This window comes from Sturnira hondurensis, unplaced genomic scaffold (assembly GCF_014824575.4).
Source record: "Sturnira hondurensis isolate 20B ecotype Veracruz unplaced genomic scaffold, ASM1482457v3 Scaffold0018725, whole genome shotgun sequence".
NCBI lineage: Eukaryota > Metazoa > Chordata > Mammalia > Chiroptera > Phyllostomidae > Sturnira > Sturnira hondurensis.
In genome coordinates, this window is record NW_028091356.1 from 1699594 (window position 1) to 1726833 (window position 27240).

A 27240-nucleotide genomic window follows, 5' to 3' on the forward strand; every position below is an offset into this window, starting at 1 on the left:
TGCCTTTTGACCCAGCAATTCCACTATTAGGAGTATATCCTAAGAACCCTGAAACACCAATCCAAAAGAACCTATGCACCCTGATGTTCATAGCAGCACAATTCACGATAGCCAAAAGTTGGAAGCAACCTAGATGCCCGTCGGTAAATGACTGGATCAAAAAGCTATGGTACGTTTATACAATGGAATTCTATGCTGCAGAAAAGAAGAAGGAGCTCCTACCCTTTGCAACATCATGGATGGAACTTTCGCATTATGCTGAGCAAAATAAGCCAGGTGGTGAAAGACAAATACCATATGATATCACCGTTAACAGGAATCTAAACAACAAAACAAATAAGCAAGCAAAATATGACCAATGACACTCAAATACGGAACAGGCTGACAGGGTCCAGAGGGGAGAGGGGAGAGAATCACAGGGGAAAAGGGGATGGACTCACATGAACAAGTTTAAAGGACACATGGACAATAACTAAGGTGGGGGGCAGAAATGGGAGGGAGGTGGGAGCACTGGGGGGCAGCAGGGCTGGGAATATAAGACAGAAAACTGTACTTGAACAAGAATTAAATAAAAATAAAAGTTAAAAAAAACAACTTAAACGTGGGCAAAGGTATGAATAGTCATTTCTCCAAAGACATGCAAATGAAAAATTAGCACATGAAAAGATGCTCCACATCATTAGTCATCAAGGAACTGAAAATCAAAATCAAGTACAATGAAATACCACTTTGTCCTTACTAGAATGGCAATAATGAAAAAAAATTGATAGAATGCGTGTGGACAAGGATGAAGAAAAATTACAAATCTCACACATTGCTGGCTGGATTATAAAATGGTGCAGCTACTTTGGAAAATAGCTTGGCGGTTCCTCCAAAAGTTAAACAGAGTTACTGCATGACCCAACAATACTATTATCAGAAGAAATAAAAATCTATGTGCACGTGAAAGCTTGTATATAAATATTCATGGCAGCATTAATCATGATCAAATGGAGAGAACTCAGAAGTTCAATAACTAATAAATGAAGAAACAAAATGAGGAATAGCCATATAATGGGATATTATTCAGCCCTAAAAAGGAACACATTAGTGATACATGCTACAGTAGGGATGAACCTTACAGAAACCAGTCTCAAACAACTACATATTATAGGATTCCATTCATACAAAATATCCAGAATAGGCACAGAGACAGAAATTAATGGTTATTTAAGTGCTAAAAGGGGATGGCAGGGTTAAGGAGTTGCATTAAAGGGCATGGGGCTTCTTTTTTGAGATGATGAAAATGTTCTAAAATTGACTGGGGTGATAGCTGCCATAACTGTGAATTAGAAAACCATCTAACTGTGTACACTTGAAATGGGTGAGTGGTCTGTTATTTTAATTCTATCATACTCAAAGTGTCAAGAGAAAGGAAGGGAAGCGAGGGGAGAGAAGGGAGAGGAGAGAGAGAAGGGAGAGGAAAGAGAGAGGGGAGAAGAGAGAGAGAGGGGAGAGGGGAGAGAGAAGGGGGAGCAGAGGAAAGGAAAGACTGCTGTGACAACCCTGGGTTCCGAAACACGAGGTCTCGGGGACACTGCTGACACTCTCATTACCAGGCAGCCTTGGGCTCAAAGCAGAGGGAAGGTAGCTTCCTTACCAAAACTTCCCATCAATGCTAAGTTGTTTCGATGGTTTGCTAAATAACATATTTATCACATGGCTATAAAACTGCAGAATATTAAACTCAAACTCCTCCATTTTTTCAATTCTAATCTCTAAGTAGAAAACTCCCTACTAAATAAAGTTCTAAATAAAACTACACTAAAATACTAGAAATAAAAACATAAGATTTTGGCTGAGGGACTTCTTTCATTGCTAGTTATCCTGATGATATATTAATAATATTTGCAAGGGATGACAAAAGTGGTGAAAATCTACAAAACTCTGCAATTAGCACCCTGATAATGTATCAAAGAAACGTTAATAAAGCAGATTCAACAATATTTTATTTGATCTTTAAAGCCTACATAATAGACCTGATTTTGATGTTGCATACTGTGCTACCTTAGCAACACATGGTGTTTATGAAATAAAGTAGATCCACCAACATGAAGGAAAGTAACATCAGGGAGGAGAAGACATTTAGCACCCAGGTTATCCCTGGGGCATCACTTGGTACTTCCTTGCTCAGTGTTGGTGGTAAATGAACAGGTACAGTGGCCAAGGCCTAAAAAGGCCATAGTAACTAGGATCATGACAATTACCCAGCTGGAAAGAAATTATGGCCAAGAATCTAGAATGAAGATTAGAGGATTATCAATTGTGATCTGGAGACTAGCTGTAGTGGCCAAGGTTGGAAACCACCCACTAATCTTACTCTTATAAAGTACCCAGAAAAAGAGACAAAACAATGCTGGAGGAGTCGCTCCCACATGGGGTGAATTTACTTCATGAAATGAATCCAAGCGGCACAAGGAGTACAGTGATCATTCCCGTAAGGATCAAGGCATTCATTCATTCCTCTAAATGCCAGGAGAGCTGGCTCCTAGCAGCTCACAACTGTCTTCCGCCACAAACTGCCTTCAAGGGAAGTATCATGGGTTGAGTTCTCTGAAAGCAGACACTGAGATGGACTTTGGGATACAAGATACTTACTTAGAAATCAACATCTGCGAAGGAAAGCAGCAGACACAGGACTGAGAAGAGGAAAAGTCAAACCGCAATAAAGGCTTGACAGCCGGGTATGGCTCTCCTAAAGCAACTATCGCCTGTCAGGGTTCCATGTTACACTGAAATAGTTGGACCTTTATACTCCCACCTTGCTCAGCCATTTGCACGCTGCCCCTAGAGAGGGGTGTCCAACTTGAGGCCCACAGACCGCACGTGGCTCTGGATGTCTATGAATGCGGCCCAACACAAAACCGTTAATTTACTTAAAACATTACGAGATTTTTTGGTGATTACATGTCACAATGTATTTAATGTATGGTCCAAGACAACTCTTCTTCCAGTGTAGCCCAGGGATGCCAAAAGGTTGGACCCCCTGCTAGAAGACTGTGGCCTCAGGTGAAGCAGCTGACAGCTAGAAGCTGTCTGCTGAAAGCACTTTCTGCAGCTGGGAAGGGGAAATGTGAGTTCCACTTCAACTCTTACCAGAGAAAGAAACTGCCTCTCCCAAGGTTATGCTCTCCCGCCCTCAGGTCAGCCCACATCTAATTCCAGACAAATGGGAAGTGTCAGCCTACCTCCAGAGTTCCAAAAAGGATTGACTAAAGTTTCTGTCACACTTGCGTCACTTCAATCTCTCTGCCCTCCCAATCTTTCTTCCCTCACTCCATTACAAGTGTTGTTTCCCAATAAACCTTTTGCAAGCAAATCTCAGAGTCTATTTCCCAGGAAACATAACCTAAAAATCCCAATTCCATAGGGAAGATGAAATTAAAAAAGTAGCTATGACCTACTCTGTTCAGTAATCTCATAGGATATTGTTTTATTTCAGCTAGGGCAAATCATTAAAATTCAGCCGCCTGTGGCACAATAATGTCAAGCCATCATGCCATTGAAACAAACAAACAAACAAAAAGCAACTTATATAGCAGCATTTAGATAAGTAGCAGGATGAATGTGTCAGAAGTACCAAAATTGAAATATTTAACTAGTAGAAGAAGCAGATAGTAGATCTGTGTTAACCTTTAAGGAAATAACGTAAGTGTTCAATCCAAGACCTGAAAATGGGTAAAATAAGAAAGGTTAATGAATCCCATTCACTCATGTTATATACATCAAGGCTCAAAAGCAACAGAGGAATTAATTGCAGAATTTTTATCAAATAAAGGAGATTATTTTGCATAAGTTAGTGGTTCCTGAACTTATTTTGAGTCATGGATCCCTCTGAGTATCAAATAACAGTTACGGACTGTCTTCTCCAAGAAATGTCCATACGTTTTTATAAAATCTGAAAATAATTTCAGGAGTTTGTGGATCCCTGAAAGCCACTTACTGTTGCCAGGTTAAGAACCCTGGACCTAAATCAGGTTTATATCTCTCTAACCCATGTTAACTTAAAAGGCAAAAAAGATGCTAACCAAAAAAATGCCATGGATAAAGCACATTGTCTTTAACTTACTTTAGTTACACAATTACACAGAAATATGCACATAGGTTCTCACCATAAAACTATTTAAACAATAGAGATTGTGCTAAATTTCTTCTTGATCACTACCCACTCCCCCTTTCTCTTCACAGAGATGGCAACCCTGTGAGAGTTTTTTGGCGCTTTTTCAAAAACTATGTTATCTATCAAAATGTAGAGAATTATTTTGAATAAGCTACATCAAGAACTAGCAGTTTAAAACAAAAGGATAGATATTAGAGATTTTCCGATTACCAGCAAACTGTAAGGCTGCTGAACTTAATGACTTTTTCATATAACCCTTCCCTGAATCCATGCTTTCCATTTAATTCACTTTGATCCATGAGTTCCAAATCTGGTTCGGAACAAACTAGTGTATAATTAAATTAATAAATCAATTCAACCAACATTTATCAAGCATATTTCTATGTAAATCACTGTGCTTAAGTGCTACAGAGCAGTGAATGGTTCCTAAACATTTAAACCTGGAGACAATGTCAAAAATACAGATTCCTACTGTAATTTAAAAAAATTTTAAATACAGATTTCTGAGCCCCATTCCAATCATAGTTAACTACAATTTCCAAGAGTAGACCCCAAGATCTGTGTTTTACCAAAGCTCAAGTGACTGGAATAAAGTGTAAACAGCCTGTGCTGGAAATCACTATTATGAAAGCCACAGAAAAGGAAAAGATAATGTGCTCAGTTTGATTCCACAAAGACCTCTTAAAAGTCCATTATGAAACCTACTAGAAGGACTTCTGGCCAAGATGGAGGTGTAGGTAGAAACACTGTACCTCCTCGCACAACCAAGTTTATGAACAACAAATATTTAAAAACCAGAACGCAACCAAAACAGAGAGAAAATTAAACTGTACCAAAGTCTGACAACAACGAACCATTCATCCAGACTGGTAAGAGGGGCAGAGTCAGTGGCTGGTGGAGAGGGGTTGTGCAGGAAAAGGTGGCCAGACCGAACCAGGTGCACAGGTGGCAGTAGGCAGATACTAGGCGTGAGGTGGCAACAGGCAGACCCAGTGAGGGCGCAAGGCAGTTGGCTGACCACAGTCACACATTCATGCACAGATAAACCAGGCACAGGAACAAGCAGTGAGACAGACCACGCAACCCAGGGCCCCAACGCAGGGAAATAAAGCCTAAAAGCACCAATTGGGAAAACTTTTGGGGGTCCAGGTGCCAGGAGAGGCTCCCAGGCTCATACAGAGTTTGCTGGAGAGACCCACAGGGTTCTGGAGGGTGCACAAGCCCACACATCTGGGAACTAGCACCAGAAGGGCCCAATTTGCTTGCGGGAAGCAGCAGAGGGGACCGAAATCTGAGAGAGAGCAGAAAAAAACGCCATTGCCCCTCTCTGACCCCGCCCCCACATACAACATCACAACCCAGCAACCTGGGTTACTCTGCCCTAGTGAATACCTAGGGCTCCACCTCTCATACCTAACAGGCACGACCTGACCAAAATATTATGGCTCAAGAAGAACAGCTCAAAGCCCCAGGGCCAATACGGCTAAGCAACCAAGAGATAGCCAACCTATCAGACTGACAGTTCAAAACACTGGTCATCAGGATGCTTACAGAACTGGTTGATCTTAGCCACAAATGAGAGGAATAAATGAAGGCTAAACTAAGTGAAATGAAGCAAAATGCACAGGGAAACAATAGTGATGGAAAGGAAACTGGGACTCAAATCAGTGGAGTGGACCAGAAGGAAGAAAGAAACAACCAAACAGAAAAGAAGGAAGAAACAAAAATTCAAAAAAATGAGGAGAGGCTTAGGAACCTCCAGGACATCTTTAAATGTTCCAACATCTGAATTATAGGGCTACCAGAAGGGGAAGAGGAAGAGAAACAAGTGGAAAACTTATTTGAACAAATAATAAAGGAGAACTTCCCCAATCTGGCAAAGACAATAGACTTCTAGGACATCCAGGAAGCTCAGAGAGCCCCAAAGAAGTTGGATCCAAGAAAGAACACACCAAGGCACAGCATAATTACATTAGCCAAAATTAAAATGAAGGAGAGAATCCTAGAAGCAGCAAGACATAAGGGGACAGTCACCTACAAAGGAGTTCCTATCAGACTGTCAGCTGATTTCTCAAAAGAGACCTTACAGGCAAGAAGGGGCTGGAAAGAAGTATTCCAAGTCATGAAATCCAAAGACCTACAGCCAAGATTGCTCTATCCAGCAAAGCTTTCATTTAGAATGGAAGGGCAGATAAAGTGCTTCTCAGATAAGGTCAAGTTCAAGGAGTTCATCATCACCAAGCCCTTATTATATGAAATGTTAACGGGACTTATCTAAGAAAAAGACGATAAAAAATATGAACACTGAAAGGACAGCAAACTCACAGTTACTAACAACCACACCTAAAACAAAAGCAAACTAAGTGGGCAGCTAGATCAGGAGCAGAACCATAGAAATGGAGATCACATGGAGGTTTAGCAACAGGGGAGTGGGAGGAGGAGAAGGGGGGAGAAGATACAGAGAATAAGTAGCATAGATGGTAGGTAGAAAACAGAGGGGAGGGCAAGAATAGTATGGGAAATATACAATCTAAAGAATTTGTGACACATGGACATAAACTAAAGGAGGGGTGGGGGAGGGGGAATAAAGGGGGGGAATAGGACAATTGTAATGGCATAATCAATAAAATATATTTTAAAAAACTTTTGAGAAACTGCTGTACCCTTTTCCACACTGGCAGCACCATTTTCTGTAGCTACTAGTGATGCACTAGGACTCTAATTTCTTCATATACTCAATGACAGTTGTTCTTTTTCTTTTTGTTTTAAACAATTATTGGTTTATAAAAAAATTAGAGGGAAAAAGCAAAAGTCTTTTGCATTTACTCAGACATTTACCATTTTTGGTATCATTTCTCTTCCATCTAAATAACTTCTAGCATTTTTATGTATATATTATTGATTATGCTATTACAATTGTCCCATTTATTTCCTCCTCTTAATCCCCCCTCCACTCAGTACCCTCATGCCCTCCAACATTCCCCCCCTTAATAAGTTCTCCATTATTTTTTCAAATAAGTTTTCAATTCCTTGCTCTTCCTCTTCTCCTTCTGGCACCCCTATGATGTGGATGTTGGAACGTTTAAAGTTGTCCCAGAGTTTCCTAAGCCTCTCCTCATTTTTTTGAATTCTTGTTTCTTCATTCTGTTCCAGTTGAATGTTTATTTCTTCCTTTTGTTACAAATCTTTGATTTGAGTCCCATTTTCTTTCCTTTCACTGTTGGTTCCCTGTATACTTTTCTTTATTTCACTTTGTGTAGAAGCAAAACACATCTACCTACACCTTCATCTTGGCCAGAAGAACCTTATTTTCCATTTTGTTTTGTTTTTATAACAGCCATCCTGATTAATGGGTATGAAGTGATATCATATGGTGGTTTTGAGTTTCATTGCCCTAATGATAAGTGACATTACACATCTTTGCACTTATTTATTGTCCATTTGCATATTTTTTGTATAAGTATTCAAGTCCTTTGTTCATTTTTTAATCACAATGCTTTTTGTCGTTAACTTGTAACAGTTCTCTATATATTCTGGACATTAATCTCTTATCAGATGTGTTGATTTTGAGTGGCTAATAAGGTATCCATTTAGAATTATCTAGCAGGCAAATATACATGCCAATCTGGGAGAAACAAATATACAGACTCAACAGTCATATTTTTGCATGGTAATATTTATAAAGTATTTTACATATATTAGTTTATTTAGAATCTCACAAAAATCCTGACACTTTTACAGATAAGAAATTAATGCAGATGTGACTCCAAATCCCAATATAAAATTGTTTGGAAGTGCATCAGGGACTCAAAAGGAACTTTTGAGGGCCAACTCAAGAGAGCCAAGCTGACAGACTCCTGGATCCCACCCCAACTCCCAAAACAGCTCATAGTTTTCAGCTGCAAAAAACTGGAATACCATTTAGATTTCATTTGAAAATGAACAGAGTTTTGTTTAATTTTGCTTTAAATAAAATATAAGCCACTATATTATACAATGCTAACTTATGTTAACAAAACAGTAATTGAAGCTATAGAAATAAAGGAAATTGCTAAATAAGAGAGCTTGGGCAAGAAGGTACATCCTACTTTTGTGAGGTAATAGAATAAAGAAGGAAGGAAGAAAGAAAACCAGAATGGTGAGGTAAAACAAAAATCTAGGAAGAAGCATTTCAAGAGGAAGGTGCAGTAGACTACAGAAAATCCTGTAAAAGGATATGAAGGAAGAGGACTGGAAAATGGATACTGTGTTCAGCAATTATGAGGTCACGGTGACCTTTAAGAGATCGATTTTAACACAGCAAGTGAAAGCACAAGTCAGATTGAAAAGGCTTCAAAGGTAGGGAAAAGGTTGAAAAAGGTAACACATATGTAACAATTTTGGTATAATAATAGAAAATATTTACATAGTACTCAATAAGTGCTAGGCACTGCCCTAAATACTTTACATTAACTTATCCTCAAAACTAAGACACAGTGAGGAGCCAGAATTCTGAGACTACCTGCTGCACAGTCCCTGTGTGTAGTGATTATATTATACTACATTATATCAGAGACAGTATAAATATACGCATATATGCGCACATATATGCAAATATATTCAAATTTATATAATACATATACGATAGTTCAGAGTACAATAATATAATATGGAGTGAGAGAAAAGATTAAGAAAATTATTTTTCACCATAGGGAACCATAAATGGAAAAGGATTTTTTAAAAGAAAAATTCAAACGATTTTATTCATTTTATTTTTACACAGAAGGGAAGGGAGGGAGAAATAGAGGAAGAGAAACATCAATCTGCCATTGCCTCTCACATGCCCCCTACTGGTGACCTGGACTGCAACCCAGGCATGTACCCTGACTGGGAATCAAACTGGGGACCCTTTGGTTCATAGGCCAGGCGCTCAATCTACTGAGCCACACCAGCCAGGGCAGAATGATTTTTACATTGCTAACATTAATGTATGTTAGTGATGCTTGCCAGTCATGTCAGTTTAGCAATCATTGGTACATCTAAGCAAAATAAAAACAGGCGGGACTCCGAGTAAAAATGGCGGCATGGGTAAACACCGCTCACCTCCTCACACAACCACATTAAAATTATAATTAAACTACAGAACAGCCATCATTCAGAACCATCAGAAACTGAGCTAAATGGAAGTCCTACAACTATAGAATTAAAGAAACCACATCAAGACTGATAGGAGTGGCAGGGACATGAAACAGGCTGGTCCCACATCCACATGTGGTGGATAAAAATTGGGAGGAATATATCAGGAGTGAGGGGTCCCAGCCCCACACCAGGCATCCCAGCCCCAGGGTTTCAGTGCCAGGAAGGTAAGTCTCCATAACTCCTGACTGTAAAAGCCAGCAGGGATTGAGACTGTAGAAGACAGACACTGCTAGAATCCCAGGCAGTTCCTCTTAAAGGGCCCATGCACAAACTTACTTGGACTCACTCTCTCCGAGCTCCAGTGCCAGAGCAGCAAATTAAAAGTCATCAGAGACATACAAGGAGGAACTGAATGGTCTGGCATCAGGGCAAGAGCTAGGGGCAGCTTTCTCCCAGACAGCAGGGCTAACAGAGACCATTGTTCCTTTTCTGACACCTTCACCCACAAACCTGGCAGTTGCCATACCTGATTTCCATCAACCTGGCTCACACTGTTTGCCCCACTCAGGTGATTCTCTGAGGCCTTTCCCACCAAGCTTTAAGGCCCACTCAAGCTGTTTCCAGTAGTTTTTCCATACAAATGGCTGTCTTGCCCCATACTTCAGATTTTCCTAAATCCTCTCAAACAAGCAGCATCTGGATTCAGCAAGCCCTGTGCCTCTGCTAAGTTGCCCCAAGCCCAGAAATAGCAGCAGCTGGCCTTGGTTCATAGCTTGGCCTCTCCTGGGCACCCCCAAACCCAGCGCAAGTAGCAGCCATCTGTAGATAGCTTTGTAGCTAATGCTGTGTGATCCCAGACAGGACACGGATGGTGGGTGCCCTAGACGTGCCCACAACAATCAAGGCTCCACCACAAGATGAAGGTGTATGCAGCCCACACAGTGGGCGCACCTTGAGTACCCAGCTTGGGCAATAGGGGAGGCTGTGCCACTGGACCCTACAGGACACCTGCTACATTAGACCATGCCAATGAGACAAGGAGTCACAGTAGCTCTACCTAATACATAGGAACAAACACAGGGAGGCAGCCAAAATGAGGAGATAAAGAAACATGGCCCAAATGAAAGAATAGGTAAAAATTCCAGGAAAAGAACTAAACAAAATGGAAACAAGCAATCAACTAGATGCACAGTTCAAAACACTGGTTATAGGGATACTCAATGAACTTAACGAGAACCTCAACAGCATAAAAAAGGACCAGTCGGAAATAAAGGATACACTAACTGAAATGAAGAATAACTTACTGGGAATCAACAGTAGAGTATATGAAGCTGAGAATCAAATCAGCGATTTGGAATATAAGGAAACAAAACACACCCAATCAGAACAGCAAAAAAGAAAAAAGAATCCAAAAAATAGGGATACTGTAAGGAATTTTTGGGACAACTTCAAGCACACTAACATTTGCATAATGGGGGTGCTGGAAAGAGAAGAGAACAAGAAATTGGAAACCTATTTGAAAAAATGACACAAAATTTCCCTAACTTAGTGAAGGATATACACATACAAGTCCAGAAAGTGCAGAGTCCCAAACAAAATGAGCTAAGGAGGCCCACAACAAGATACATTATAATTAAAATGCCAAGTGTTAAAGATAAAGAGACGATCTTAAAAGTAACAAGAGAAAAGCAGTTAGTTCCCTACAAGGGCATTCCCATAAGCCTGTCAGCTGATTTCTCAACAGAAATTTTACAGGCTAGAAGGGAATAGCAAGAAATATTCAAAGTGATGAAAAGCAAGGACCTACAACCAAGTTTACTCTACCCAGCAAAGCTTTCATTTAGAATCAAAGGACAGATAAAGAGCTTCCCTGACAAGAAAAATCTAAAGGACTTCTTCACTACCAAATTGGTATTATATGAAATGTTAAAGGGTCTTCTTTAAGAGAAAGAAGATAAAAAATATGAACAATAAAAGGGTAATAAATACATAGCTATCAACAAACACAAAATAAACAAGCAGAACAGAAACTGAATCATAGATACAGAGAACATTTTGATAGTTGCCAGCTGGGAGGGTGCTTGGGGGAATGGGTAAATAAGGTGGAGAGATTCATACAAGTAGGTATTTACAGACTAGCCATGGGGATATAAAATACAGCACAGCAAATAGAGTAGCCAAAGAACATATATGCATGGCCCACAGCCACGGACAGCAGGGTGAGGATTGCCTGTGGGAGTTGGGGGACTGGGTGGAGAGGGACAAAAGGGGAAAAATTGGACAACTGTTTATGCTATTGCATAAACAACATAAAGAAATAAACAGAATGGTTAGGCTTTCCCTGAATGTACTAATACTGCAGGCTTTCATTCAGTAAAATCATGAATGATTAGGGAAAAAATATGTAATTATCTCCAAGGTTCTCAAAGACAAAATAACATTTTCCTATTGCTTACTGACCATAACATAATGACTGAATAGACAAAAATCTATTTGCTCATTATCTCTATCATATATTTGTATCTAAAAGGAGCAACAATTTTTAAAAGAATTATAAAGATGACAAAGCTATTCTACAGACAGAAATCTGTAAAAATTTATTCTGAGGAAAAAAGGATTAATATATGATATTACATTTGTCATCTTCCTGCCTGCTGATATTACTCTTTTGAATCAGCCAACATCTAGTATTACAGGAATGCCAATACAAAAGGAACTTCATGAAGGGTTGATCTAACTTGTCAGTAATAGTGTTTTCACTCTTCTTAATATTAGACATAATTTTAATATTTACCCTTGGAATTACATTAAAATTGAGCAACAGATCCAGCTGTTGCCATTTCTCTAGTTAGCCACATCCTACTCTTTGCTTCTGTTGTAACTATGTCTATTTACAAAACATAGTATTAAATGCTTTTATATTGGTATCCTAAAGTGTGCACTCTTTAAATATAGATTTTATGTTCTAATTTGCCCAGAACATTAAAATTATTAAATTTAAGTTTCATGAATGAAGGAGTGAATAAACATAAAGAAAATATGTTGGCACCACATTTATACAAGTGTCTTTTGATGGGGACAATGATAAAGAATTGAAATACTTTTGCATAAGACCCTTCCAAAACACAGACATTATTTAAGTAGTAAAAGAATAATTTTCTGCCCTGGCTGGTGTAGCTCAGTGGATTGAGTGCGGGCCTGTGAACCAAAGGATGGAGGTTGGATTCCCAGTCAGGGCACATGCCTGGGTTGCAGGCCAGTTCCCAGCAGGGGGCACACAAGAGGCAACTATATATTGATATTTCTCTCCCTCGCTCCTCTTCCCCTCTAAAGATAAATAAATAAATAAAATATTTTAAAAAATAATTTTCCTGAGACCATTAATAAACATAAGATAAATGAGAGAACAGACTGAAGCAGAAAAGTGGCATGACATGATCAATAGCATTTGTGTAATAAATATTGCATAATGCTTTGATTGCCTACAATAAGTTTTAAAATGTTGAACATACTAATAAAGGTGATCACTTTTCTAGAGCAGTGTTTTCCAAACTTGGCTACACATACAACTACTTAGAAGCTTTTTTAAAATTCTTAATCTCAGTTCTGTTCTTAACATATTCTGATTTAATTGATTTGGGGTAAGTCCTAGGCACTGTCTTTTTAAAATCTCCCCAGGTGACTCTAATGTGAAACCAAGACTGGAACCCACTATTCTTTCCTTTAAAATCAAGTTTTTGAAGTATAGGACTTATAACTTATAATGTTTGAAGGATAACTTATATTCAGTAAAATTTACCCATTTTATGTGTACAATTCAGTAAGTTTTGACAAATGAATAGTCATGAAACCACTACCATAATCATGCTATGGAACATTTCCATCACCCAAAAAAGTTTAATGTCCAATCTGAGTTCCAGGGTAGGAAAATACAACATATTTTGGAATGAATTCCACCAAAAACAGGTAAATAATTACTTACTGAGCCTTACACTATACAAGTGACTAACTGTTCAATGAATGTATCAAGAACCAGTTAATAATAAGCTTCAAGGGTATTTTTTTAATGTATATAATGTTTGAAAAATCAGAAACATCCAGAAATTACAGAATGCCTGTATATATCCTAGGCTCCGGTTGCATATAAATCAATGAAGTTACTATAAAATAGTTTAAAAGTTATATAACAATTTTTTTTTACTAAACATATCCTCAAGTGAGGATATGTTTATTGATGAGAGAGAGTTAGAGAGAAACATCAATGCGAGAGAGAAACATCCATCAGTTGCCTCTCGTACAAACCCCAACTGGGAATCTAACTGGCAACCTATGTACCCTGATGGAAAATCGAACCCACAACCTTTTGGTGTATGCAAGAACATTCCAACGAACTGAGCCGCCTGGCCAGGACTAAAAATGTTATATAACAATTTACTCATTGATTCAAAAAATGTTTATTGAACACAAATTTAGGGTATATTACAACACACATAAGGGGGAGATCCATTTTTCTAAATACTGAGAAACAAAAATTAACCAGTTAGCTGTATGTAGCAGGATAATTTAGTATATGATAATATTCTTGAGGACTACCCTGCCTGGTTTCAGAAGCTGTAACCCACATGGCTAAAGCTGAATAAAGAGACCTTGGGACCATTAGCCACTAATGAGACAAAGCTTGTCTTCCTGGCAGGAGTGCCATCTCTGTCCCTTTTTACTTCACCCTGCTTGGCCCCAGGCAGATGACTGGTTAGCCAATGAAGGGTAAGATTCCTCAAGGGAGAGATGGCCTAAGACAGGCATAGTCATGAAGGGGTCCTCAGGGAACGACTTGGGGAGCTAGAGCAAAAGGGGATGATGGACCTTCACCCCTCAGCTTTGACATAGCCTGAGTCCTCACTCTGTGTGCAGTAAGTCTCCTAATCTTGGCTGCCTTATTTCCCCTGCCTGACTTAAGCCTGAAACAATGCTGGAGGGCAGTACAGACCTGGGCAGGAATGGGTGGTTCCCAGGGGCCTAAGAAAGAATGCATAAAATCCTGCGAAACCTACTTTGCTAAGAATGTCCTCAATTTTCTGATAAGGGTCCAAGCATAAAATGAGTTTGTTTTCCAAAGTTTAATGGCCCTTGAGCTAACTGACCCTGACTCAGAATAAACCCTCATAGTTCTTTGAATGTTACCTATTGTTTAATCATTACTGCCTGACAATGATGAATGAAGACCTTCCTTGATGTAATGCTCCCAGAAAAGCAATAAAAGCCTGTCCAGGCAAGGGTCTGGTGCTCTCTCACTCAGAGAGTGGCCACACCGTCCCTTTTTCTCCATAGGACTTCTGCAGTTCGTGTAGATTTGTTCACCAGAATTTGCTCGTCCCATCCACAACACCTTGGACACCACCGGTTGGAGTCCACATCATAATATAATGATAACATTAACATTAAAATGAGTTGATTTTCTTGATATATCACCTTGATCACAGGCTAAAAGTAGCCAAGGAACATACTGCCTGTATTAGGAAAGAGCCTATAAATAAACCACAAGATAGAAAATTCACATAAAAGTAATCTGGGATGGCCCTGGCTGGACTGAATGCCAGCCTGTGAACCAGAGTTGCTAGTTCAATTCCCAGTCAGGGTATAAGCCTGGGTTGCAGGTCAGGTTCCCAGTTGGGGGCACATGAGAGGCAACCACACATTGATGTTTCTCTCCCTCTCTTCCCCTCTCTCTAAAAATAAATAAAATCTTTTTTAAAACCCTCATATAAAAAAATTTTAAAAATAGTCTGGCATGGATAGTAGTGTAGTCTATATCAAATATCAAACTTTCATTCCAAACCATATAACTTGGGGTTTAGAAACTGGGTAAGACATGGTTCATATGCTTTCAGGGTTACCTATCTCTAAAGATGAGTTATAAATGGTACACATGAAAAAAAACTCCACCATAATCTGTTCATCCATGTATGAGTGCTGGATTGCACAGTCATCATTTTTTATAAATAATATAAGCCAGAATGACAGGTTTAACCTTTAAATAACCACTTATTTGTCAAAAGTTCTACATGTATTACAAATATTAAATAATCATGCAAATTGAATCAATTACATTGAAATGATGCCTACCTAATTAAATAAATGTGGTGGTTTCTAAATTTAAGCTACATCCAATGTAAAAAAGATTAAAATTCACAAGAAACTCTTTTATGCAACAAAAAGCAAGTATGAGATGCTGTTATGAGTTGAATTGTGTCCCCCTCAAAAATGGTATGCAGATTGTGACCTTATTTGGAAACAGGGTCATAGCACATGTAATTAGTTACAATGAGGTCACATTGGAGTCGGGTGGGCCCCTAATCCAAATGACTGATACCTTTATAAAATGGCTACGTGAAGACAGACACACGGGAAGAATGCCATATGACAAAGAAGGCAAAGATTGGAGTTACGCAGCTGCAAGCCAAGGAATGTCAAAGACTGCTGGCTAACCACCAGACCCTACGAAGAGGCAAGAAGAATTCCCTGCATAGGTTCAGAATGAGCAAGGCTGTGCAGAAACCTTGATTTCAGACTTCTGGCCCTCAGACTAAATCTGCTGCCCAGAATGTGGCACTTGGTTACAGCAGCCATGGAAAACCAATGCAGCATTTCCAGTATCTCTTTTGAACATTAATTTACCAACATATTAATGTCTTCAGTTTTAAAAATTATTTTCTAAAGTCTAATACAGTAAATTTGATCTTTTGGGATATAGTTTAATACACATGTATATATTCATATAATCATCACCATAATAGGATGCTAACAGTTAATGTCTTGATTTTTAATAGCCATTGCATTAACAAAAGACATTGTTTCACACGGGCATAAATTCCCATCCCTTCACTTCAAAATATAGACTTGGTACTCACACTTCAGTAACATAGTTTAAAATTCCCAAAGTAGAGATAACCTATAAAATAAAATCCAACCCTGGCTGGTGTAGCTCAGTGGATTGAGCGCGGCCCTGCGAACCAGAGGATCGCAGTTCGATTCCCAGTCAGGGCATATGCCTGGGTTGCAGGCTGGTTCCCTGCAGGCCAACTCCCAGCAGGGGATGCACGAAGGGCAACCATACATTGATGTTTCTCTCCCTCTCCTTCCCCTCTAAAGATAAATAAATAAGTAAATAAATATTTAAAAATAAATAAATAAATAAATTAAATAAAATCCACTACCTTTAGTTTATTCATTATCTTTAAAATCTAAAACTCTGTCCTTGAGAAAGTCACCTTCAGTAAGAATTCAACTAAAGCTTTCTTTTGAAGAAACTAAAAAATTATCATTCTTCCCACAAAACAGGTGATCAACATAAAAGACACACATGTTGTAACACTCATACTACTTAACACTCATACTACATGCATAAGACTGGGGTTTTCTCCATATCTTCTAATACCACATTCATACTAAAAACTCAGGCTTCTCTTTCTTTTCTTTTTTAGTTATATTACACTGAGTTATATATACAACCAACATTGGTTGAAGACTGCATGTGATGTGGTTGGTGGGGTGGGAGAGGTAGAGAGCTCATTGCTAAAAAAAAAAAAAAATTGCACAGTGATTTCAAAACTTGGTAAATTTCTACCCAAAACATTGTTACCACTTACCCCTTAAAAGTAGGCTGCTGCCTCCTGTGTTGGAGTATGTTACATATAAATTAAGTAACTTTTTCCCCCATGAAGTTTTATTATAATTTTATATCCTAGTCTAAGTAAAACACATGCTATAAAACATTTAGGTAAGGACATCTTTTGTTCCCCCAAATAATATAGATCAAAACAAATTATATGTAAAATTCAACGACTGTAATACTTGTTACTGCTACATTTCACAAAAATTTTACTACAGAAAAAAATCACATTTATTGATAATATATAGTGCTCATAATTATAAACTTACTTCTTGATATTTAAACTACGGATAACTTCCTGAAATGGGCCTTTTTATTATAATGGACTTTATGCCTTCACTTTTTCCACATATGGTAGTGAAGATTATCTGATAACAATTACATTATTATTAGAAAATGTGTGCTGTGGGGTAAGATTGGGGGTGGGGAGTGGGTGGGGCGGCGGAAGTGGTGGCAGGAAAATGAAGACAACTACACTTGAAAAAAATTGAAAAAAGGAAAAAGAAAATGTGTAGACTAAAAATAGTCTAGGGTTTTGTTGAAGTCAACTGTCAATGTATGAAAATTTCTGGATAAGTATTTACATAATTAATATATACCAGCACAGAAAGCCCCTGCATAGCTTTACCCCAGTTTTTAAAATCTAAATACATAAATAAATATAGTATCTCTGCTCCTTTTCCCTCAATCAATTCAGAGTTCCTTCAAAAGGCACAAATTTCCTTTTAAATTTTATCAAACAAAAAGATGTTAATTTAAAATATGATGGATAGCAAAAAATAGGTCCACATTTAAAAATTACTAGAAAATTGTACTTGTCCCATTCTTATACCACCTGCAGACTCCTGAATAAGTATTTTTCCCAAGGTTTATACTATTGCTATTTCCATGGGCTTCTTAAACAGGTTAAAAATGCAGATATTAAAGCATCTGAACTCTATTACCTTCATAATACTGAGAGAGCAGACTTCAAGTCTATTTGCAGAGCTTCAAACCTACACATGTCCATGAAAAGACTAATTTACAATTTCCCCCTTTTAAAAGGAACAATACTTCTGATTCAACACTGTTATGTAAAAGAAATGTATCCTTTGAGCTTTTAACAACCTATAGTTCTACCATTTGTTTACATCAAGCTGGGAAAGTTTTAGTTCTGACTCAAAATCTGCTGTTTTCTACAGAGTACTTGCCTTCCAGCCATTCCACGATTTCCCATTGCCACCAGATTCCATATGAAAGGTAATCAGAAGTTATGGAATTTAATATACTTATTTTTTGTACAAGTTTTTCTTGTTGTCTAATTTGTTTTCTTTCAAAAATTTCTGTGTTGTGCCATTTTTTTCATTTTAAAAATGTATTTATTTATTTTTATTGTAAGGTCTTTTTCTTTTCCTCATTTAGATCCCCTGAGGAATCTTTTCTTTAAAAGAATGTTGTTTTAGAAATACCCTATCTTCCTTTCCTTCCGAAAGCACCAGGCTTCACTAACTTCCCCACTCTGAGGTTATAACTATGGCTTGGAAACGATAAGGTATGATGTAGAATGTTTAATTAGCAACATAGTAATTAAATTGAGTTTGAAGTGAAGTTATAAACTGAAGAACATAACTATCCTGCCTTCTAAATTACTTTCTCACTCACCTTTTGGCAATATTTTTTATAAAAACTTATCTTCTAGATTAAGTCATGTACTCACATTTTAAGTTTATAAGGATGACTCTCTAATTTTACATATTAAAAGGTGGTTCATGCCAAATACAGAACTCATAATGAAACAGAATGGCATATCCTTTTCTTTCGCACTCATTAGCATAAATTAAGGACAGAAGAATAAAGATTACACAGTTCGTGGTTCTCAAATAGCGTCACATACCTAGATATGATTAATGCATTCTCCTACCTACCTTCGTCTATGAAATCCAAAGTGAGCATCTTTTCTCCAGTCCCCAAAACCATCATACGCAAGCTCACCAACCCCCGCCAGCATGCTATCATGTCAGGAAAGAAAAATACCTGATTTAAACATGACCTGGATCACCTACAACATCAAATTTCATGTGCAACTTGACATTACAGTCACTTTCGAAATACATTCCTCCTTAAAACTTTTCCTCTCCATTTGCCCCCTCAGTTTTGAAAATTCTTTCAAATCCATCTCTTACTATAAAATGACTACTTAATTGACACCTTTCAATTTAAAATAGTGTAAAGTAGAATCTTAAAAATTTACTGATCTAAGCTTATACAAAGGAGTTTACAGGCTAATACATTTCTATTTTTATTTTCATGTTTTCAGTATGTCTGTTAAAGCTGTACATCTTAATTATCTGATTATTCAATTCATTCTTTCAAAAATACACACAAATACACAAAGGACCAGCTTTTTTCAAGTAAAACTTCCTCAATCCACTGTCACTGTATTCTGACACAGGATGAATTTAGATAAATTTACATTTCCCATTTGCAAAACAAACTGTGATATACTTTGGTTTTAAAAAAAAGAAACACAGGATTCAGTGAGTCTCAATAACCAGAAATAGATTATTTTATGTGAAACACCAAAAATGTACTACTCTTCCAAAGAAAGAAAATATTAATTTTACCTGGGTGGATGAGAGCTAGATGTTTGGAGTGCATGTGTGTGTTCCTGCGCTTAATTCTAAAATCAACCTCTGTCCAACTCCTTTAAAAATCAATATTTTTCAATAAATATGAGCATATCATGTATAATGAAGTGCAGAGAGATAATGTGCACTTCCAAAATGCTGTAACAACCCAACAGAAAAAAACGTCAGTGATTTAGTTCTCCATACTGCAAGTCAATGTTAAACAATGTCATTTTTTCCTCTTTCTCCCTAACCATTCCACAAATCGGAACTACTGTATTTGTGTATTTAATAAGCGTAACAAACTGACTAGAAGGTCTGGAAGAGTAAAAGAAAAATAAATCATTTTTCCACACACAAAAGGAGATAAGACAAAAAGCAAATATGAAGACTTGTTAAATAAGAAGCACTTGAAAAACCCAACATGACCAGCTTTTTATTTACACCAGTGTGACAAGGAAGAGAGACCCCACCCCCACTCCAGATTGTGTAGCTTTTTTTTTCCTTGGGTGAGGGTGTGGAGAAGCGAAGCTGTCACATTTCCATCTTCCGTTATTGTTAAGTCCACTGCCTGGATTCCCAAGTATAGCTGGTTCAGAAGAAAAACAATACTAAAGCAGAAAATTTTAATTGCCTGAAATTAATTCTGTTGATTTTTTCCCAGTTTTAAAATTGTATCCAGCTTCAACGTTCTAAGACTATACATTGCCTTTGACAGCCTGCCCCTTAAACACTCCCTATTAAGACGGCTCGCTCCCAATTCACTAACAATTCTCTCCTCTCTAAACTTAAATTAGAAAAACGCATTCCAGAAATTAGTACATCCAAAAAAGCATTCCTCCCAATCCTTTTTGTCTTAGATGGGAGTGTAGAATAAAGAGTAAAAAAAGAGCCCTATTCGCTCTTCAAACAAAGTGAAACGGGGGTAGAGGGCCAGTGGGGAGAAAGAGCAGCAGTGGACCTGAAAGAAATGTTGAGAAAAGTTTTTATGTGGTTAGTGTGTCCTTGAGCAAGGGAACGGGAGTTTGACAGAAAGCTAGGGTCTTGCCCCAGGGCTGGGGCAGAGAGAGAAGGCACCTGCGGAAGAAGCCACAGACCACAGAAGAGCCGGTGAACACCTACCGACTTGCAGCACATTCTCCACGGAGCCGCTGTCCAGCAGACGGATCCCCCGGCGGAACGGCAGCCCCTCGCCGCCGCCGCCGGTGGCTCCTGCCCCAGCACCCTGCCCCGGAGACAGCCCCGCCGCTGCAGCCCCGGGGGCGGAGCCGGCCTGAGCGGTGGCCCCTGGGGGTGGCGGCGGCCCCTCCTCAGCCAGCAAAGCCCCCGCGGCGCAGCCGGCCACGCCGGCGCTCGGGCCGCCCCGGTACTGGAAGCTGGAGTACATGCAGATCTCCCGCTCATTCCGCGGGAAGGACCAGTAGACGATGCGGCGCTGCACGGGTTCCGGGATCCGCTCGAAGCGCTCCTCCACCCGCTCGTACGCCCACTTTTCTGCCACCGTCTTGGCGGCGCAGTCCAGCAGGGACTCGGGCTGCAGGTGGGGGCGGGCCCCGGAGGTCAAGGAGCTACCACCGATGCCCCCCACCCCGCCACTGGCCGCTCCAGGAGAACCGCGAGGGTGGTGAGCCCGTGGGCTGGGCCAGGAGCAGAGGCGCTTGGCCGGAGAGACTGGCGGCGGCGAGAGCAGCTCCTCTCGCTCACCTTCTTCCGCCATTGCTGGGGACTGACTGATTGACTGAGGCGGCGGCGGCCGCGGCTGCACCGATTGCGGCGGAGACCCCAGCCACGGCCACGCGCCCCGCGCAAGCGCCCAGCTGCGGCACCGGGGCGGGGGTGGGGAGGCGGGGCGAGGAAACCTGCGGGCCAGCAGGACCAAAGCGGGTGCTTGGGCCAGCCAGTGCGCTGCAAAGGCCGACCCGGCGGCCGTAGGACTGGCGCGCAGTCACCCGAGAGCTCGAGCGCGAGAAGGGACGGGAACGAGCGCAGGGCGGCAGCGCGCGCCAGGCCAGGCGCAGACAGCCAAGAACGCGCGCCGAGCGCTCGCGAGGCCGACGGCCACCTAGGGGAGAGGAGCTTCGGGCACCCTCGCCAGTTAGCATACCTCCAGCCTACATGCCTCCAGCCCACCTGCCTCCCGGCCAGGGGAGGGGCACTGTGTGGCTATGTGAAATGGCCGTGCGGTGAACCATCCAAAGATCTGCCTCCGTGAAGTTCTAAGCTTGTTTAAGCTTGCGGGCGTTGAGAAAAATAAAACTCAAAGTCAGTCTAGTGCACAGGATCTGGCAGAAAAATGCTATCAGTAGACCAAGAGAAAATCTGCAAGTTCAAGGGGTGAAAATTGTTCTCGCCCCACAACGATGTAGAATACTGTCGGCAGTCCCCTCCAGAATCAGGCAAAGTCGCACCAGCCCCTGACTGGATAGTCAGCGGGACGCTAAGATCTCACCGCCCCAGCGGCTGCACCCCCTGGGCATCTAGAGGGTTTAGCTGTTTGCATTGTAGGACATAAAAACACTTTGTGTGGTTTTTGATAGAATTGTCTGATCCCCTGTCCCTAATCTAAATTAGTTCTTTCATATTTTTCCTTACTTGGCTCAGTCTTCTACACGTTCAATTTACTTGTAAGAAGTTGTACACATAGTTTTATACGTTTGTGTACAGTCAGACTACCCAACTGACTGTAAATTCTAATCAGAGTGAGGGTCTCATTTTATACTTCAGTATGTTTTCTTCACTATAATTAATCCTCTGTCCTTCAAGTATTTTACTTGGAATTACACTAAATTTATAATTTGGGAACAACTAATATCTTTATGATTGAGTCTTCATAAATATAGAATATTTCTTCATTTATATGGGTCTTCTTTACCAATCTTGTTAAAATATCTATATATTTTGTTATCCTTATTTATTTTGTGACCCTAGTGATTGCTAGACCTTTTCTAAAATACTGTTAAAGAAGAAACAATCTCACCTCTGGTAGCTTAACTAGTGAGATAAATGATGAAATATATTAAAGTTAGATAACAGTAAGTAAAAGACTAGAATAATTTTTAAAAAGCAATAGCTTCGAAGATTGTCAAGTGACTTGAAGAAGCAGTAATTATTTTGGGAGTTAGAAGAATGATCACTTTGAGTAGAAATGAGAGGAAAAATTCTACTGTATAGTCTCATTTCATCTAGATTTTGAAGAATTAAATAGGATTCGAACAGGCCAAAGGCTTAGGAAGGAAATTTTAATTGGGTTGAACAACTTCAGCAAAAACCCAAAAGCTGAAATTACAAATCATTTTCATGGCACTGTTAAAAAATCCAGTTATAAAAAGGGTGGTAAGTAAAACTTACAAGGTCTTTTAAAGCCAAATTATGGATAATCTGAAATGCCAGGTTAAGGGATTTAAAGTTGAATATACAATATGGGCAATGGGGAGCTAACACAGTGAAAATTGTTAGACATCTTTTTGCATTATAACATTGAATATTATCTGTTTTTTCACATCTTTGACCAAATTAGTCTGTGCTTTTTATTTAGTATATAATAAACCCTCTATAAATGTTTCATGAATGAATAAATGAATAATCTGTCTGTGATATGGAGAACCTATTTGAAGGGGAGAGATGAGAGATACAGAAACCTTTAGGTACCTATTCCAATAATCTGGTCATGCATTTTTAGTAGCCTCAAAAACAAAAACTTCCCAAATAAAGTACTTCTGCCCTAGTGTTATTAAAAACTGATATAATAAATATTTATTATCTATCCTGTACTTAGAGTAGCAGGGTGATTTTTTTTAATTGACCATGAAGTTACACTTTGTGTTTTCTGATATATTTGCCATTTTTAAACAAATACAAATAAATAAACTCTTTGTGGGGCATTATAAGTTAAATATAGTGAAGGATACTAGGTTGTTTAAAATAGTCCGAGCATTAAGAATGGAAAAATCATACATAGGCCTGAGCTGGGACTGGAGATTGATACAGAGGAAGTTGTAGGAAGATAGGAAAGCAAGGGCATTTAATAACAATGATACTTAAAATTGACACAGTGCTTTACAATTTGCAGCTAGGAAACAGATGATTGCTGAAGAAAATTCACTGAACTGTGCTGGCCAAGAATACTAATTTCATTTGGGCCCTAAATTCTGCTTTGTAACTATTATTCATTCCTAATTGACTAGTGCCTTTATCCTCGCTTTGCCTGTGAAGAAAGGCTCAGGGAAGTTGTGTCTTAGTCTAGGTTGGTAGAAAATGAGTACCGGAAGCAGAGCTCCAGTCCATGTTGTTGAATTCTAAGTCATGTGAAATGTCCCTTCAATACTGTAGTTGTCTCATCCAAGAGTTAAGGGATTTTGTAAGGATAAGATCAAAGTGACTGTATATTCTCTCTCCTGGACAGGGACACAATTGGCTGGAAATCAGCCATCAGACTGTGTGATTTAGAAGGGAATTGGCAGTTAAATTTCTCAATGAAACATTAGAACCATTTCATTGGCTATAATCAAATAGTAAAACTTTAAAAAAAAAAAGGGGGGGTGGAGCCCTGGCTGGTATGGCTCAGTGGATTGAGTGACCAGCCTGCAAATAAAAGGGTCACGGGTTCAATTCCCCCAGTCAGGGCACATGCCTGGGTTGCGGGCCAGGTCCCCACCAGTTGGGGGCATGTGTTTCTCTCCCTCTGTTTTTTCCTCCCTTATCCTCTCTATAAAAATAAATAAGTAAATAAAATCCTTTAAAAGAGAGAGAGAAGAAGAAGAAAGTGACAAAAACAAGAGGAAGGTAAAGAAAAAGAAGAAAGATGAGAAGGAAAAGCAGCAGTGACTTGTGATAAGAAGCCGTAATACACTGAAACTATCAGCAACTAGAATAATAATGAGACCCAAAGTAAGGCCTTGTTAACATATGGCTTGTGTGGAGTAAATACTGAGGGTAGTGTTATTTAGAGCTATATGAGGCCATTATTGACATCTGCCAGCTCTTTTCAAGGTTAGCCTAAACATTGGTTCAGATTAAAATAATGCTGATTTGGACTTCCACCAAGATGGAGGCATAGGTGGAAACACTGTGCCTTCTCCCACAACCAAGTTTGAATACAACAAAGGTTTGGAGAACAAAGGCACAACCAAAGAACAGAAAATTGAATTATAGGAAGTCTGACAACCACTAACCATTCAACAGGACGATAAGAGGGGCGGAGCCAGTTGCAGAGCAGGGTCGGGCAGGAAGGATCCCCCAACCCAGGCACACAGGCAGCTCGGACCCAGTCGGGGTGCAGGGCAGACTGACTGCGGTCATACATTCGTGCACAGTGAGACAGACTGCGCAGGCCCCAGTGGGCGAACCTAGTGGCGGAGGGCTGATGGCCGTGGCACATTCACATGCAGTGGGACATGAATTGTGCGGGCCCCGGTGACGGTGGCAGCTGTGGCCGCAGTGGCCGCAGTGGCAGGAGACGGCAGGGACCGCCATTGCTCCTCTTTGGCCCCGCCCCCACATACAGCGTCAAAACCCAGCCACTGAGTTGCCCTGCTCTGGTGAACACCTAGGGCTCTGATCCTGATACATAACAGGCACAAACAGTCCAAAAGATGGCTCAAGAAGAACTCAAAGCCCCAGAGCCCATAACTCTAAGCCACCAAGAGATTGCCAGCCTCTCAGATGCACAGTTCAAGACACTGTTTATCAGGATGCTCACAGAACTGGTTGATTATAGTCACAAATTAGAGGAACATATGAAGGCTTAAACTAATTGAAATGAAAGGAAATGCACAGGAAACCAATAGTGATGGAAAGGAAACTGGGACTCAAATCAATGGAATGGATCAGAAGGAAGAACGAAACATCCAACCAGAAAAGAATGAAGAAATGAGAATTCAAAAAAATGAGGAGAGGCTTAGGAACCTCCAGGACATCTTTAAATGTTCCAACATACGAATTATAGGGGTACCAGAAGGGGAAGAGAAACAGTACCAAGCAAAAAACTTATTTGAACAAATAATAAAGGAGAACTTCCCCAGTCTGGCAAAGGAAATAGACTTCCAGGAAATCCAGGAAGCTCAGAGAGTCCCAAAGAAGTTGGACCCAAGGAGGAACACACCAAGGCACATCATCATTACATTCACCAAGATTAAAATGAAGGAGAGAATCCTAGAAGCAGCAAGAGATAAGGGGACAGTCACCTACAAAGGAGTTCCCATCAGACTTTCAGCGGATTTCTCAAAAGAGACCTTACAGGCAAGAAGTGGCTGGAAAGAAGTATTCCAAGTCATGAAATCCAAAGACCTACATCCAAGATTGCTTTATCCAGCAAAGCTTTCATTTAGAATGGGAAGACAGATAAAGTGCTTCTCAGATAAGGTCAAGTTCAAGGAGTTCATCATCACCAGGCCCTTATTATATGAAATTCTAAAGGGACTTACATAAGAAAAAAGAAGATGGCCCTGGCTGGTGTGGCTCAGTGGATTGAGTGCAGGCCTGAGAGCCAAATGATCGAGGTTCGATTCCCGGTCAGGGCATATGCCTGGATTGCAGGCCAGTTCCCGGTTCCTGGCAGGGGGCACACAAGAGGCAACCATACATTGATCTCTCTCTCTCTCTCTCTCTCTCTCTCTCTCCTTCCCTTTCCCTCTAAGACAAATAAATAAAATCTTTAAAAAAAGAAGATGAAAAATATTAACAGTGAAAGGACAGCAAACTCATAGTTATTAACAACCACGCCTAAAACAAAAGCAAACCAAGAGCACAGCTAGATCAGGAGCGGAACCATAGAAATGAAGAACACATGGAGGGTTAGAAACAGGGGGGTGGGAGGGGGAGAAGGGGGGAGAAGGCACAGAAAATAGCATAGACAGTAGGTAGAAAATAGATAGGGGGAAGGCAAGAATAGTAGGGGAAATAAAGAATCTAAAGAACTTGAGACACGTGGTTATAAACTAAGGGGGGGAAGAATGGTGAGGGAGGGGGTGTGCAGGGTGGAGGGGAATGAAGGGGGGAATAGAACAACTGAAATGGTATAATCAATAAAATATATATATTAAAAAATAAAAATAAAAAATAAATAAAATAATACTGGTTTGTTGATGTTACCATAATTGTTCTAATGCTTTAGATACTGAAGTCAACATACAATGTGGAGCTTATAGTCTTGTTTGGGAAACAGGCATTAAACAAATAAATATATAAATACAGATGATAGTGACATGGCATGTAAGACTTCAGGAAATATGTAAAATGTGGTTGGGAATAGCAAGTACTCTAGGTTATAATGTGGGATGTTGCTATTTTTAAATTTTTTTATTGTTGTTCAATTATAGTTGCCCCAGTGTTTCCCCCATTGTTCTCCCCTGTCCCGTCCCCCCGCCTTTATAGTATTTTTCCATTACCATTTACCCCCTTATACTCTCTTCCCTCCACCCCTCCACTCACCATACTGCTGTCCACTTCCTTGAGTTCTTCTTATTGTTTTTCCTTGATATGTCCAGCCCCCAACCCTCCCCTCCTAAAGGCAAGTACATACTTCAGGTCAATTGAAACCCAAAGATTATGGTGCAGAGACTATAAAGGAGACTTGAGAGACACTGTGAAAAGTTTTACTTTTTTATCCTCACTGAGGACACTTATTTCATTGCTTTTAGAGACAGAAGAAGGGAAAGAGGAGAAGAGAAAGAGAAGAACATCAATTGGTT

The 27240-nt window shown here is 39.8% G+C and overlaps 1 protein-coding gene across 1 annotated transcript in view; it reads right to left on the minus strand.

Annotated features, from left to right (window-relative positions):
- The window catches only part of ZSWIM5 (zinc finger SWIM-type containing 5), a 122559-nt gene extending 101190 nt beyond the window's left edge, over window positions 1-21369 (minus strand). Inside the window, exon 1 of the mRNA XM_037069627.1 lies at window positions 20675-21369. Coding sequence (XP_036925522.1) covers window positions 20675-21269 — 595 coding nt within the window. The 5' untranslated portion in view covers window positions 21270-21369. The remainder of the gene's footprint in view (window positions 1-20674) is intronic.
- Window positions 21370-27240: the final 5871 nt, after the last annotated feature.